The following is a 17,390-nucleotide window of genomic DNA, read 5'->3' on the forward strand; positions in this document are numbered from 1 at the left end:
CACACACATGCATACATCCTCACATTCACACACACACATGCACATGCACACGCACACACGCACACTTCCAGTCTTTCTACCTCGATGTTGGCTACCCCTGCAGTTTCTGCTCCTGCCTCTCCTCTGTCTCAGTGGCTAGCACCAGCCGGCAGTACAAAAGCATGTGGGCAACATACTGTCAGTATAAATACAACTCATGGCTGAAGCCACAGCTGTGCCCAGCTGCACGACACTGGGAGAAAACATCTGGTTGTCCTCCCTCTTTTCAGCCATCTCAGGCTCAAACCCTAAAACCCAGTAGGATGTGCTGTGGATATCACTCTATATAAATAAAACACTGAAGGCCAGTGACCAGGCAGGAAGTATAGGCGGGACAAGGAGAGAAGAGAATTGGGGAAACAGGAAGAAGGAGGGAGAGACACTGAAGCCACCGCCAGGACAAGCAGCGTGTAAAGACGCCGGTAAACCACCAGCCATGTGACAAGGTATAGATTTATAAAAATGGGTTAATTTAAGATATAAGAACAGTTAGCAAGAAGCCTGCCACGGCCATACAGTTTATAAGTAATATAAGTGTCTGAGTGATTATTTTATATGTGGATTGTGGGACTGCGGGGCTTGGTGGAGCCTGGAGAGAAGCCCTCCAGCAACAAGGATGGACTTCAACACTAGGAAATGCAAAAAACGTCTGTGAGCATGACACGAAGCCTGTCTGGGAAGATAGTCACAAGGTTGGCAATGCTATGCAGTGCAATTTTGCCCTAAAGTTTCTGCCTTTGAAACTTTTTCCAATGGAGCGCATTTTATGTGGCACTCTGGACCAATAGGATATTATGCAACTTGGCTATATAAAAAATGAGCCAGGCCTACGGGATGGCTCAGTGAGCAAAGGTTTCCTACCAAGCATAAAGAAATGAGCGTTATCCCACATTGTGAAGAGAACTAACTCTCCCAGGCTGTCCTGTGACCTCCCCCCGGAGTGCATATGTGCACATGTGTATATACACACACACAGAGAGAAGAGATAAGTGAAAAAAAAATTCTTAAAGGAGACACTTACAGTACCTAACCCAATAATAAGCCCCTGAACAATCCTATATCTTGCAGCAAGACAAAGCTACATGTCATTACTGCTGCATAACCAAAGAAGCTCCAGATAGTCTCATAACAGATACACCTCGCTGTCTCATAGGCAAGTAAAAAAAAAAAAATTCTACTATTGACTGAGAACGAGCACGTAAAGATATAACCACCACTTCAGTAAAGCACTAATAACCTAATTTAGTTCTTTTGGGGGGGGGGGAGTTAAGTCAATAGGGGAGGGGAATCTTACTCACATGTGACTATTTACACTCAATCTTAGCCAAAAGGCCAAGAAGTGATTCATATGTGACTTTAAAAAAAAAATAATGAAACTAGGCCTAATTTCTATTTTTAAATGTTTTAGGATGCAAGTGTGATAATAAAGCCTTGGTCAAAGAAAACAAAAAATGATAATCTGATAAAAAACTGTTAGCTGATGGGACACATGAAAGCCACGGGCAGGACAAGAAAGGACTGGAGGAGAGGATGTGCCTGGCCTCCTGTGTTACAGAAACCACAATCGGGAGTGTCAGGGCCCGGAGCTCATACTATGTCCAGCCTTCTGACTCAAGTTAGGGAGTTCCCAACTGAGAATATCTCCGAGAAAAAGCTAACAGTGATTCCAGGGAATGGGCAGAAACCGAAAATTCCCACGTGAGCTCCATGTGGGCAATGCTCGCCTTCCCTGGAAGTAGAAAACAAGTGACGGCATCTGAACTGGCTCTGATGAGAAGGGGAACAAAGCAGAGGCACTGTGCAGAGGGAATTACGAAGACTTACTGGCAAAAAAACGCAACCTGAATGGCTAGGATGTCTGGTGGGGACACTTGCCTAGTCCAGTAAAGGTCTTGCTATCAAAACAGAGTGGGATCTTGCAGAGGCTCAAATGAAGAACACTGTCCTAGTCAGGGTTATTATTGCTGTGATGAAACACCATGACCCAAAGCACTGTTCATCCCTGAAGGAGTCAGGACAGGAACTCAAACAGGGCAGGAACCTGGAGGCAGGAGCTGATGCAGAGGCCATGGAGGGGTGCTGCTTACAGGCTTGCTCCCCATGGTTTGCTCAGCCTGTTTTCTTATAGAACCCAGGACCACCTGCCCAGGGTGTTCACATGCACCATGGGCTGGACTCTCCCCCATAAATCTCTAAGAAAATGCCCTATAGGTTTGCTTATAGCCCCATTTTAAGGAGGCATTTTCTTCACTGAGGTTCCTTTGTCTCAAGTGGCTTTAGCTTGGGTCAACTTGACACAAAACTATCCAGCACAATTCACCTCTTCTCCACCTGACACACAAACAGGGCAGCGTTTCTTCCTCATCCTCAGGATCACACACTAACATCAACATCACAATATAAAGTATTTTAAAACTTTAAAAACCCCAGTCTTAAACATTCAAACACTAAAAATTCAGTCTCTTTTAAAAAAAAAATCCAAAGTTTCTTTTAAAATCCAAAGTCCCTCAACTGTGGGCTTCTAAAAAAAAAAATTAAGTAACTTTCTTACTTCAAAGAGAAGAACCAGGGTATAGTCACAATCCAAAGTAAAAGCCAAACACCAACAGTGTAAACAACTGAATATCCAGTGTCTGGGATCCACTCACAGTCATCTGGGCTCCTCCAAAGAGCTTGGGTCACTTCTCTGACTCCACTCTCTGGAGCACACACAGCTTGTCTCACAGGCTCAGGCCAGTTCCACTCCGTGGCTACTGCTGTTCTTGGCATTTGTCTCGTGGTACTGACATCTCCAAAATTCTAGGTTTTCTGCTGAAACCGGGCTGCACTTTCACCAACAGCCTCTCCTGGCTCTCTTCGGGAACTCCAGCCCTGCCACACAATGCCAAGCTAAGATGCTCTCTATGACCCCTTCATGCCTTCAAAACCAGCACCACCTGTTCAGCTGCCAGTAGGAGGTACAACCTTGGACGCCTCTGGAACACAGCTTCTGTGTGCTGACCCTGAGGAAACACTTCCCAGAAGACTTCACCTCAAAAATGCTCATCTCTTATTACTCACCACTAATTTCTCAGCTCCAGCATCAATTGTCCCAGCAAAGCAAAGCTTTTACGTCAGTGTTCCTGGTCTCTTGTTAATCATGGCTGACTATTCATCCCCAGATGACCAGACACAACAAATTCTCAAATCAAAATATGCAGTGCTCTGATACTCTCAAACCCCTCACTGGAACTTCACAAGGCAGACCCCCATCATCTGAATTGCTCTCAACACTCAAGCTACCAAGTAGCAGCTCACCAAGCTTTGAACACTCAAGAGTTTTTCTAGTCCAAAGTTCCAAAGTCCTTCCACAATCCTCCCCAAAACAACATGGTCAGTTCCGTCAGAGCAATATCTCACGAGTGGAACCAATTTGTCCAAGTCAGAGTTACTATTGTTGTGATGAAACACCATGCCCAAAGGCAACTTGGGGAGGAAAGGGTTTTTTTGGTTTACATATCCACAGCACCATTCATCATGAAGAAAATCAAGACAGGAACTCAAACAGGGCAGGGACCTGGAAGCAGGAGCTGATGCAGAAGCCATGGAGGAATGTTGCTTACTGGCTTGCTCCTCGTGGCTTGTTCAGCCTGCTTTATTACAGAACCCAGGATCACCAGCCCAGGGATGGCCCCACCCACAATGGGCTGGGCCCTCCTCCATCAATCACTAATTAAGGAAATGTTCTATAGGCTTGCTTACAGCCTGATTTTATGGATACATTTTCTTGAGGTTCCTTCCTCTCAGATGACTTTAGCTTCTGTCTTGTTGGAATAAAACTACTCAGTACAAATGCTCATTGCATAGAAGAGAGTTCTGGTCCATTTTTCTCTTTATTAGTAAAATCTGAACTCTTTCAAAAGGATAGAAGAGCTTTTAGCAGCTGGCATAAGGATTAAAAATAAGACTAGTCCTAGTAGGAACCAATTCAAGATGAGGAGGGTGAGCAGAGGGGGCCTTACAATGAATTTCCTGTCCAAGGGCATTTATGCATTTATGTGCTACTCAGAGGAAATGATCGTGATAGTGAATATTGACTATCAACTTAAGTAATCTAGAGTCACCTAAGAAGCAAGCCTCTGGATATGTCTGTGAGGAATTTATCTATATCAGGTTGGTTTGTGGTCACTCTGGAGAGAGGTTGTCTAGACTAGGTTCATTTGAGGTATAAACCATCTTAACTGTGGGCAGCGGCATTCCATGGGCTGCTGGCCAAGAGGAAATAAAATGGATAAAGCAAGCTGAATTCTAGCATCCATTGCTCTCTTTCCCTGACTGTGGATACAATGTGACCAGAAACCTCACACTCCCGCTGCAATGCCTTCTCCACCATGATGCACCTCCCTCAAACTGCAAGCAACAATGCATTTTCCCCATCCTTCAGTTGCTTTGGTTGGTTATTTAGTTGCAGCAATGAGGAAAGTAATTAATACTTAATACAATCAAATGTAGAAAAACTCTACTCCAAATTAAATCATCTTAGTAAAAGCCTAAGGAAGCTAATTAAATTCTCAAATCATAGAGAATGGGGATGAGCAGCTTTCAACACCTCAGCACATGAGAAGAAAGGGAGGCTAATCACATGCTGTAGATCAACACTCAAGCCCACAGCTCAGGCCAAGAGCCTCTGGGATTGCCTCATCGGTTAATCATACAGAAGAATTTAAAAACCCAGATGCCTTATTACAAAGAGGTCAGGAACAGATATATCTCCCGGCGAATGCTAAGAAAGGAAATCTGGAAGAAAAGTCATCAGAGAACATTGCCAACTTGTACAAGGTGGGGATCTGAGAACCAAGAAACATACAGATCATTAAATGGGTTCTGAGTGCTAAGTAGCTCCACTGAATTTCATCCAAGATACCAAGGAATTACAAGACAGTTCAATGAATGTTTCTCTACAAATTATGATATAACCATGTGTGTGTCCCACATGGCTTGGTCTGGGAGACTTGGACAAGGTGATGAAGAAAGGACAGATGTACAGACACACATATAGAAAAACTAGGATCATGTGGGCTGTATTTTTTCTGATGGAGGGCATCAACTGTACCCAGAATCACATTGTGTCTATTTTATACATCTGAATTAAGGAGGTGAGTTTATCATATACAGCTGAACAAGGAGGCAGGTTAGCTAATCTTGATAGGAAGTGTCTTTGGGGAAGCAGTCTCAGGCTGCTCTTACCCAGGAGGAGGAAGCTGTAGTTGATAATTTCTATATATTTCTATACACTGTCAATCATTTGTAAACACTCTTACTTGGACCAGAGAAAGGTGTGGCCATCTCTGAGCCTCACCCAGAGAAAGCTTTTCTACTCCCATTGGTCTGAGCCATTGGGGTCCTTGATATTTTTATTCCCATGTCAAATAACACAAATTCACTCTGGAATTCATCTATTCTCTACAAGCATATAAAAGACATTCATGTCACAACATAAATAAGGGTAAACCATTTTTCCATTTGGGGTGTGTGTGTGTGTGTGTGTGTGTGTGTGTGTGTGTGTGTGTGTGTAAGAATTAAACTATATTCTTATTCGTAAAATGTTTCAAAGAAAACTGGGTGTTGGCCGGGCGGTGGTGGTGCACACCTTTAATCCCAGCACCTGGGAGGCAGAGCAAGGCAGATCTCTGTGAGTTTGAGGCTAGCCTAGTCTCCAAAGCGAGTTCCAGGAAAGGTACAAAGCTACACAGAGAAATCCTGTCTTGAAAAACCAAAAAAAAAAAAAAAAAAAAAAAAGAGAGAGAGAGAGAGAGAGAGCTGGGTGCATTTGGGTGACTAAGAAAGAAGAGGGAGAGTTTTGACATTATATACTACTTCATTTACTGATTTTTGAATTATGGAAATTCAGTGCTTCTCCAGAAATGAATAAAATATTAATATAAAAAAGAATATTTTGTATTTATATTTCATCATTTTTCTGAAGTACTTATATCAAAATATATCTGATTTTAATATAAAAGGAAAAATAATTGAGTGATATATATACAAAACAAGATATGGGAAAAGAAAATAGTGTCCACATCTACAGCAAATATAGTCAATATGCTCAGAGTGAAGATTCTTTTCCAGTTTCTGCATGTCGCCATAAATCTGGTGCTGAAACAAACCAGAAACATCCAGTCTCTGTGCCCGGACAGATCACATGCATCTGTCTTAGTCAGGGTCATCATTGCTGTGATGAAACACCATGACCAAAAACAACTTGGGAGAAAACAGTTTATTTGACTTACATCACTGTTCATCATCAAAGGAAGTCAGGACAGGAACTCAAACAGGACAGGAACCTAGAGGCAAGAGCTGATGCAGAGGTCATGGAGGGGAGCTGCTGACTGGCTTGCTCCTCGTAGCTTGCTCAGGCTTCTTTTTTATAGAACCCAGGATCACCTGCTCAGGGATGGCTCCTCCCACAATGAGCTGGGCCCTCCCCCACCAATCACTAATTTAGAAAATGCTCTACAGACTTGCCTACAGCCTGATATCACAGAGGCATTTTTGCAATCGAGGTTTCCTCGTCTCAGACAACTCTAGCTCTCATCAAGTTGACATAAAACTAGCCAACACTGCATCTTTCTCCAGTGCGAGCCCCATGAGACTGCTGATCCTCCCCTCCCCCCATGCACTCTCCTCAACTCCTCAAATTTATCCTGGTCACATGGAAAACAGTACTACAAGTGAAAGTTACAGCTCAAAATGCCTACGTTAAAAAGATCAGAAAGAACACCAATAAATGATTCAGTGATACAACTCAGAAAGCAAGGGAAAAAGAAAGGACACACCAATGCCAAACCCAGTTAACAATAAGAAATAATAAAACTCAGCGGAAATGAATGAACTAGAAATCCAGAAAACAATACAGAAGAATCAATACTCTAAGAATTGGTTCTCTAAGAAGATAAACCTGATTGACAGGCACTCGGCCTAACAAAGGAGCAGAAAGAAAGAGAAGACCCACATTAGCAGAGTCAGAAATGAAGGGAGAAACTTAACAGACACCAAGGGAATTCAGAATATTACAAGGAAATATAATTTTTAATGTACTCTATGAGGCTGGAAAACCTAAAAGAACTGAATGAATTTCTATATTCAGCCAAACCACCAAGATTAAACCAAGAAATCAACAACCTGAACAGATCCATAACAAATGAGGAGGTGAAATAGTAATATAAGCTTCCAGATTAAATGTCCAGGACTAAATGGACTCTCAGCACTTCTACCAGACTTTCAAAAATGCCTACAACCACGCCTTCCTAAACTATTCAAAAAGAAAGAAATAGAGCTAGAAGTATTCCCAAACTCCTATGAAGACAGTGTCACCCTAATTACCAAAATGGGGTAAAAACACAACAAAAACAGAAAATTACAAGCCAATATCTCTGATGAACATAGACTCAAAAGTGATGAATAAAATACTTGCAAAAAGAATATAGACATAAATAAAAAGATTATCTACCATGACCAAAGTTGTTTCTTCTCTGGAATGCAAGCATGATTAAAACACACAAATAAATGTAATAAACCATATAAATGGACATAAAGGCAAAATTCACATGATCATCACAGTAAATGAAAAAAATCTTTTACAAAATCCAACATACTTTTATGATTAAAAAAAAGTCCTAGCAAATGCAGAGATAGAAGAAACATACTTCAACATAATAAAAGCTAAATATGAGAAACCCTCAGCCAACATCACCCGAAATAGAGAAAATCTTGGAAGCAATTCCCTGTCGTCAGGAATGAGATAGGAATGTCAACTGTCCCTACCCCTGTTCAATATGGTGCTCAAGTACTAGCTAGAGCAATAAGGCAAGAAAAGAAAATTAAGGGGATATACAGGGAACAAATGAGTCAAACTATCCTCTGTGTGTGTGTGTGTGTGTGTGTGTGTGTGTGTGTGTGTGTGTGTCTGTGTGTGTGTGCCTGTGTCTATGTGTAGTATATAATGATACTACTATACATTAGTGATACCAAAAATTCTACCAGAAAACTTCTACAAACTATAAATAAATTCAGCAATGTGACAGAACAGAGAATGAACTCAAGTAAGTCCATACACTAACAAAACCACACAGAGAAAGATAATGGACAGAATCCCATTCACAATAGCCTCAAAGAAAATAAACTACATAGAAAAACAGACTAACGGTGGACGTGAAAGGGCTTCTACACTGAAAACTCTACATTTCTGAAGAGAGAAATAGACACTCAAAAATGTAAAGATGCAGCATGCTCATGAAATAGTGTCCTAGGGAAGAACATAACCATTTTTTTTTGTCTTATGCCAAATAGTCAGTCCTGAAAATATACATACAATTCACATTATACAAACTTCACAGGTTGATTTTGGAATATATATGGTAACAATTCAAGAAAAGGGGGGCAAGAGTTTGAATGAGAGCAAGTGGAGTTCTATGGGAGGGTTTGAAGGGAGGAAAGGGAAGGGGAAATGATATAATTATACTATGATATCAAAAGAAAAGAAATCATTTTTTAAAGCAAAGCAGAAAGCAGAAGGATGAAGTTAAGTATCTCCAACGAGCTACCCAATCAGAAGAGGATGGTAATGGCTGGAGGAAGGATGGGGAGGAAGTGGTGTGATTATATTTCCATTAAAAGTTTGAAAGCATTTTAGAGAGAACCATGGGATTGAGTTCTGGGCAGTGGCATGACAAGGGCGAGCTCCTACAAGGTCCTGGGAAGTCATCCACAGCCCTCATCCTTTCCAACTGTCTGATGGACCAGTATGATATTCCTGGCAGGCAGAGAGTAAGGTGAGCGTGGGTGGGAGGAGGAAGAGGAGGAGAGGGCTAAGGGAGAAGAGAGAGAAGGGGAAGGGGAGGAAGAAAGCTTTGATTGTTGCAGATCCAGTAAGATTTCTCAGCCTTGTGATCCAGGCTTTTTGGCAAAAATTAGATTAAGGACGAGGCATTTCTACCTACTAACTTTTAAATAAACTCAAGATTTCCACAACTGAACTCAAAGGGAAAATAGGCAAGTGTGTGAAGAAAAATAAAAGGAACAGCCTGGAGATTTTTGTCTACAAGAGATTGCATAGTTACTAACACAGAGAGCTCTCTGAAAGCAGGTATAATGGAAGCCTTCTGTGTTGCTGTGAGAATCACATTACTAAGGAAATTATTATTCTGACTTTTAAAAAATTGTAGAATACTGTGCACGCCTGAAATCACCCTTGGGAAGGAAGCGAAGAGAGGTCAGGACCTGAGACAAGTCCAGGAGGATGTTCAACAGGGAACAGTTCAGGAGGTGAGTACCACTGAAAAGAATGAAGTTCCTCCTGAAGAGGTCAAATGCTGTTCCAGGAGTTTTCCTTGCTCCCCTAAGAGGGAGAAAACTGTCCTTGGCCTTCTGGTGGCCCTAAGCTACTGACTGTCCTTTGTCTCCTGTCCTTCTTTTTCTGGATGGGAAATATTACTGTTACACTACCCTAGAGGGAAGTGGGTAGTGTTAACACCTGTTTTATTCACAGGCCAGAAGATAAGAATTGCAGATGCCTCTGATGATTTTATCCACTCTTAGAGCCCTGGCTACCAATCAGAAAGAATTCAAGGCTGATCCTGCAGAGAAGAGATGAGTGTGTTTATGTTAGCTCCCAGGGTGAGGGGATACAGCCCATCAGAGACGACAGGATGGCATGGTGGTGGGAGACACGTGTGGTCACACTGCATCCCCAGTCAGAAAGCAAAGAGCCACTGATGTCCCAGCTTGATTGCCTTTTCCTTTTTATTCAGTCCAGACCCACAGGCTATACCCACATTTAGGTGGATCTTCCTTAGTTAACCTTTCTGAATATACCCTCATAGACACAGCAAGGAGTGTGCTTCCATGTTCAATCATGGAAGTCAAGTTGGCAGTCAAGATTAGCCATCACACACAGTCACTGATTTTGCAAAGAGTGTTTACTGAGACCCATCCCACAGCAGCACCCAAAGGTTTATAAAAAGAGCCAAGAAGTTGGGTTGATGTTTATTACTGATTATATGAAGCCTGCCCAATGATTCTTCTTACTTTCTTTCTAGATCTGAACTATTTCTTCCCTTGGATTTACTAAAATATAAATAAACATATTGTATATTTATAAAATAATTATTGTGTATAGCAATACTGAACATTATATATCCTATATATGGTGTATGTATGGAGAAAGAGAAAGCAAGATTTTCTGTGCTTTGGGTTTCATTTCTCATCATGTACTGGGGACAACTTTCCTTCCTCCTGTACACCAGAGAGCCACCCATCACTCAGGCATGCAACTCTTCCCTTTGCAAGAAATTATCCTTTATCCTCTTTAAACCACAGCAGGTCATTCCAGTGCCCCACCCCTTGCAAGAAATGATTTCTGATCTTTGTCACATTAGGCACCTCATTATGAAGCATTCCCTTCCAAGTGCACTTGGTGTGTTGGTTCTGACTATTCACCCATGGGCAGAGACAACAACTAATTATATTCTCCACTGCTTAGCAAGTAAAAAAAAATAATGTCTGTGTGCCCTTTCATTTCCTTTTACATCAGGACTTCATACGCAAAGAGGAAAATGTTAAAGTATATCCCTGTACAGTCTGGTCAATTAAAAACATACCAAGCTCTTCTTCCCCTTCCTGAGAGGCTCATCTGCTAAGGGAGCATGAAGATATTAACAATTAACCCATTTGTGTGTTTGCTTTTCTACTTCAGGAGACTAATATACTAGTCTCAGAGCACAAATCATAACAAAAGCTTTTCTTGTTCCCAATACCAACTCACCATCATCTAGAGATGCTCAGTTATAGTCTACAGTCCCACATGCTTAAGAGTCTGATGGATCCAAGGTTCTCTTTAGACACACACACACACACACACACACACACACACACACACACACACACACCACCTCCACCACCAACCCAGTCTTCCCTCTGTGTGCTGATCTCAGTGCCCTACCCAGTCTGCATCCTCTAGCCAACCAGACCAACCTCTTCAACATTCTTTAGAGACAAGTATCATTTATTATTTCCTAAAATTGACCTATGCTTGAAGCCTGGGTAAATCATGACATTCTCCAGCAAGTTTTTGACCACAATTGGTCTTCATGATGGATAATGTGGGTGCCAGAGTCACATGGGACTCTGTGGCCTTTCTTCTCCATGGAGTTCCTGAGCTTTTTGGGCACAAAAAAAATTTCTCTTACTGGTTCATAATCTCCTCCAATGTCCTAATGCCGGTGTTGCTGGTCACATAGGAATACACAGGGGATGCTCATTGGTGTGCCCCCATGGGAAAGCAGAGGCTCTTACCAGCCAGAACTGAAAAAGTATCAGACTGAAACATCAAAGCAACTGAAACATCACAGGAGCAGAGTTCTCAATGAGTTGAATGAAATATCTAGCTCACTGAGAAACCCACTCTACAGGTGATATCAGCAGAGATTGTGTGTGGAGTTCAAGGACGGACCAATAGAATACCCATTCTCAAATAGTCCCGGGTGATCTGAGGCACGCTCCAGTATAATGTCCCAAACAAAGGGACAGGAAGACAAGAAATGGAGGTCAAGAGTCCCATATAAGGGATCCTAGACCCTACCTATGTCACTTCACAGCCTTGACATCTCTGTGGTGAGAATACGCAGGCTATTTCTGTTAGAAGAAGGGTGAGGGACAGACAGGAAGAAGGCATCACTCAGCATCCATCCACATTCAGCAGGAATGCACTTAATGTCGCTAGATGAAGTATGACACTGCTCATGGAGGAACTATTGATTGCTTTATTTTTCCTAACGCACAAATGCTACGTTCAATTAACACGTACCGTAAACAATTAGATTACACCACAGCAAGAGTCCAGGACATCAATAAGAGAACCTGAGATCAAAATAAGCACACTTTCAGTTGAGCAGCTATTGTGGGGGTTTGTTGTTATTTGCTTATTTAAAAGTTTCGTTTAAAACATTCTGGCATTAGCTTTCCGACTCAGCTAAAGGACAGTACTGGTCAGTATCATCAGCATGTTTAGGTAAGAGACCCATGCCCCTCACAAATGCCAAAAAGACCTATAATGTGCAGCTACTGTTCGGGAATTGGGAGTCAAATAAACAAAAGCATTTCTATCCTCAAATATTAAGAACAATGATTAAAAATTAAAGCAAATGGGCTTATTGTGGAGAGCATAAAATTTCAGAGCAGGAAAATTTCCCCTGCTCTTTAATGGTATTTTATAGTTACATATATGCTCATAAACAATATAGATAGAAATCAGAGTTTATCAATCCCCAAACAATGGATTTATTCCTTGTAAACATGTTCACTTTCAGCTGCTTCCAGCACTCACTTCCTTCTTGACAGAAGAATAACGTGCCAGCCTCCAGGTCCATGATTTCCCCATAAACCAGAAAGTTACAAAAAGCAAAGTTTAAATTTGCCCTGTGCAAATACTGTGCAGAATCTGTGCAAATGAGGTGGGGTATGGGAACTGGGTAGGTGTCATAAGTGATCTGGAGATCATTTAAAAGACACCAGAGGACGTGCATAGGTTCTCTGTAAATATCACACCACTGCACGCGGAAGACTTGAGTAGCCACCACAGGGGGTTCTGGACTGGCAGGGGTGGGCAACCCTACTGCCTTCTTCCCACAGATGTTGATTTCACAGATGCTTCAAAGAGCATGTTTGTTTGCCATCATCAAAGCATCACCGCGAAGGACATAAGAGCAAGAAAAGAATTTCGCATGCTTGACACACTTAGCTTCCAAATCATTTCCACCAACACGAAACCCTGTGGGAAAGGCGGGGTTAGCGTGTTGTGTTTCTGGGTGTGTATGAGTGTGTTGTCATTATTATTTCCACGGTGCACATTATTATTTCCTGGGGCCCAGAGGAGCTCCATGAGCGAGAGTGACAACTGGCATTTATTAGACTCATCAGATGAAAAGCAAAAGTTGCTGGCTAAGCCCTGTAATCCAAGCTTCCTTACAAGTCATTACACCTGAAAGCCCCTATTCCCACAGCTGCCTGTTCTGTGGAAACTGGAGTACATGATGCAGGGCTCACCATCTTGGGATCCCCAGCTCCCTGCCTCCCACTCCTGGCACCTCATTCCTCCCTGGGATAAAAGACGATCCCTGTTCTTCTCATCCTCTGCATCTAATGCAGGATCAAAGAGCATCCACCAGCCCTCCCATGCAAAGGATCACCATGCCCTTCCAGAGTATGGGAGCTCTAAACCTTGGTTGTGATGGCAAGGGACTTCTACATTCTGGTGAACATTTAGGGTGCAGACCAACAGGGAAGGTTCTCTGAGGAGGAGATGCCTTTTCTCCCTCTGAGACCCATGTTTCCCTGGAGGACCAGCAAGGGTCTTTGAGCCTATTTTCACATCCTCGGTGGAAGGAGGCCGTGGAACTAGTGTATTTGACATGTATTCCTCACAGAGAGAGTGAAGAGTGACATGTATGCCTTGAAGAAAGAGCAAAAGACTGACATGTATCTCTCACAGAAAGAGCACAGAAAGGGAGCCCAGATATACATTTCTAGGGGCCAAGGTATACATTAAAATATTAGTAAACAAGATTAAATAATCTGGGAAGTAGCCCGAGCCTCAGAATAATGTCCCCAACCTTTACTCCGTGTTCCCAACAAACACATCATGACCTGACTCACACGATACAAGCTCACAACTTACAGTTCTGAAAACTCCCCAAGTCCAAGAGTGAGTATCCTCCAGTCCCATGAGCCACAGCGTGGCTGAGTGAGCCGGGCTATCCTTACCTCATAATGGGCCACCCGCTGGGATTCGGATATCAGCTGTGCGCTGCACACCTTGCAGTAACTGTCTGTAAACAACTCCTGATCGATATCGGAGGACTTCATCAGGCTAGAGAAAAATCAACAGGGAAAAAAGGGGGAGGGGGGAGTCTGTTACTCTGATGAATATGCAGAAAACTGAGCATATGTGTGTGAAAAGCAGCCGGTCTGCTGATGGTAACAACAGGGTGGGTCTCTCCAAACCCCGGTGTTACCATACCAACTAACCACAGTAATGAGTAGTTGATCATTTGCCTATAAAAATCTAACAGGGGTGCTAGAGCCTTAAAAGATAATAATCCGGCCGGGCGGTGGTGGCGCACGCCTTTAATCCCAGCACTTGGGAGGCAGAGCCAGGTGGATCTCTGTGAGTTCGAGGCCAGCCTGGTTTCCAAAGCGAGTTCCAGGAAAGGCGCAAAGCTACACAGAGAAACCCTGTCTCGAAAAACCAAAAAAAAAAAAAAAAAAAAAAAAAAAAAAAAAAAAAAAAAAAAAAAAAAAAGATAATAATCCATCTTTAGCTTTTATTTTTCTGCTTAAACAAAACAGATTTGTAGTTATTGTTTTTTTCTGGGGATTAATGTGACAAAATAATTATGCATGTGACAGATATTAACAAAGAATTGCAAAGCACCCAATTCATGCAACAACAGGAAATAGGTCAAAAGCGTTCTGATACATCCTCACACATTCAGAAGCTTACAAGCATGTGTGCACAGTAGTGCGTGGAACTTGTTTCTAAATATGTAAAGTGCACTTTCAGAAATGATAGGTCACTGTTTCATAGTCACTGTGTTTTGAAATGTTTCTACAATGAACCTATTTGTTTTCCAAGGAACAAGTTGTCATAGGGGCCTTCCATGCAGCATAAAATGCAATCTGAGTTCAACGGCTACACTCTGGAGAAAATTCAGAATGCAACCTCCCTTCTAACCTCACATCCTGGAAGACAAGGAGACCTTGCCCTGTAGATTGCCTTCTATATTCAGGGATTTCAGAGTCTATTAAATCATGCTTACCACCCCACAGCAGAACTGAATAAACGGTAAATAAATACATAAATACATCCTGTAGATCCAACCTGCTGTCGGAATGCAGCCCAAGTCCTCACGCCCGTGAGAACACTCTAGCTGATAGGGGTCCTGTCACCTATAAACAGACACAAACTCCACTTCATTGTCCCTCCTACCTACAGGCAACAGATAAAGCCTGAACCAGACTGCATCAGACAGAGAGGCAAGAGAATCTCCACCAGCAGCACCATGGGTCCACCCTACTGCACCATGGGTCCACCCTACTGCACCATGGGTCCACCCTACTGCACCATGGGTCTATCCTACTGCACCATAGGTCCATCCTACTGCACCATGGGTCCATCCTACTGCACCATGGGTCCACCCTACTGCACATGGGTCCATCCTACTGCACATGGGTCCACCCTACTGCACATGGGCCACCCTACTGCACCATGGGTCCATCCAACTGCACATGGGTCCAACCTACTCTAACACCCTAATCTTACCTACTGGACTGGCCAAAACTACATTACTATTCAGGGGCATGGCCCAAATGATTCCTTTTTCCAAACACACCAGCTCCACCTCAGAGCTAATGCTGCCATGTGGTTTGTATGAATCACCCAACTCTCTGTGTCTTGGTTTATCTCATAGCTAAAAAGATTATACTGAATTTTACTTGTTAAAAACTGCAGTGAACCAAAGAACGCAATATATTGAAAATACTGAATAGAAAACTCTCATCATATTTTCAAACACCCGGAACAACCAATAATTATTCCAGATACTGTAGACCACTGAGTCTTACAGCTGATGTGGACCTGGCTTTTTCTGGAAATGTCATTCCTAGTGAAGTGGTGTGAAGTCCATCACTTCCATAAGGCTTACTCCCCACCATACACAATGCAATCTGTCCCAGGGAGGGTGAAAGCTTTTCTCTATTTCTCTTGGGATAAACAAAAGTCCATCCTGTTGCAGTGTTCATTCATTAATTCTGCCGTAGGTCCAACACAGATTACTCCTTTTTCACAAGACACCCACACTTAAAATCCTGAAGAAAAATCTTGTCTGTTTCTGAGTCCTGCCCTACACCATAACCTGTGTCTGTTTGAGTGTGGTTCATCTTCAAGACCAGTGCCAGGGACACAAGGAGTCACCAGACACAGTCCCATGGGGACCAAGGCAGACCCCACCAACAATACAGCATCATCTGCAATCTCTATTCACATCCCAGAATGAAAATGGAGGAGATAACTTTTGAGTATGGAGAAAAAAATGCAGCAGAACATTAGAAATGCCAAACGGTAGGTGAAAACGTACATCTTTAAGCCAAGTTCCTATAAGTGGTTGCGCTTAAGCATTATCATGTTCTCTGCTATTTTTAATAAAGAAGTGCACGAAGATAGATTCATGGGTGACCTGCTTAATAAGAACCTTCAAACTCACTGCACACTCCTCCCTCATCATAGGACTGACTGCAGGCACCAAACACCATGAAGGGATATTCAGGTACTCGCTGGACTGAGCAGAACTCGTGGGAGTCTGCCTCACTCAAGCAGCTGTGCAGCAGAAATAGCTTTAAAGGCAGAATATAAAATGTGTATACTACCAAAAAAAAAATATTCAAAAGAAGAGAAAAATACCATGGCTCTTCCCATCCTCTTATGTAAGAATATTGATTTGAGAAAGTCTTAGTGCAATGGAACCGTCAATGAAGACCCTTGTGGGTCTGGGACATGAGTGAAATGCCCAAATACATTACGTGCTAGTGGGAGGCAATTAGTGGACAAGTGCCAGTCTGGCTTGTGCAGAGAATCCTTTCTGTGCAGGTCGGTTTAGACGAGGAGAAGATCCTGTTTGTGACTCAAAGACTGGAATTCTCAAGAAGAAAGCTGCCATCTGCTCCCCTCCTCCGGCTGATTGGAAAAGCCCTCAGTTTCACTGTTCTTCAGGACATGGTAGGTAGAAAGAGAGAGGATGGCGGAGCATACTTCCCTTCTTAGCCTTGCCCACCATGCTAACAGGCCCATGTCTCCTATAGCAGCCAGAACAGCAATGGAACCATCAACCCCTCACTAATCAGAGAAGGAGCATGTGAGGACCTGCCATCTGGAAACTGCTCACTGTGTAATGCCATAAGGTCCCTGGGAATTCTGGGTAAAAGACAAGCATAGTAGAATGGAGGCGTCTAATCCCCTTACTTTATCTGCAAAAATGTTTCATCTTTGCTACTCAGCCAGCAGCACACTTCAAAGGCACATCACAAAGCCATCACCAGGGACTTGAGTGACCTAAATGTTCTTCAGCATTCACCAGGGATGGTGCCATCCCCAGGAGACCCAGAGCAGAGGAGCAGGCCATGTATGAATCTGGTCAGATGACTTTGCTGTCCCTGGTATCTATTCTAGGAGAGCTGGGTATATGGCATTATCAGTCAGATGCACAACTGGGCAAAATATAGACAATTTGAAAAGCAAGAGCTCTTTTTGTCTCCCAGCA

General features: G+C 42.7%; 1 protein-coding gene across 1 annotated transcript in view; it reads right to left on the reverse strand.

Annotated features, from left to right (window-relative positions):
* Zmat4 (zinc finger matrin-type 4) overlaps window positions 1–17,390 on the reverse strand; it is a 392,976-nt gene that overhangs the window by 301,858 nt on the left and 73,728 nt on the right. The window contains exon 2 of the mRNA XM_006982967.4: window positions 13,840–13,945. Coding sequence (XP_006983029.1) covers window positions 13,840–13,941 — 102 coding nt within the window. The 5' untranslated portion in view covers window positions 13,942–13,945. The remainder of the gene's footprint in view (window positions 1–13,839; window positions 13,946–17,390) is intronic.

This window comes from Peromyscus maniculatus, chromosome 17 (genome assembly GCF_049852395.1).
Source record: "Peromyscus maniculatus bairdii isolate BWxNUB_F1_BW_parent chromosome 17, HU_Pman_BW_mat_3.1, whole genome shotgun sequence".
Lineage (NCBI taxonomy): Eukaryota > Metazoa > Chordata > Mammalia > Rodentia > Cricetidae > Peromyscus > Peromyscus maniculatus.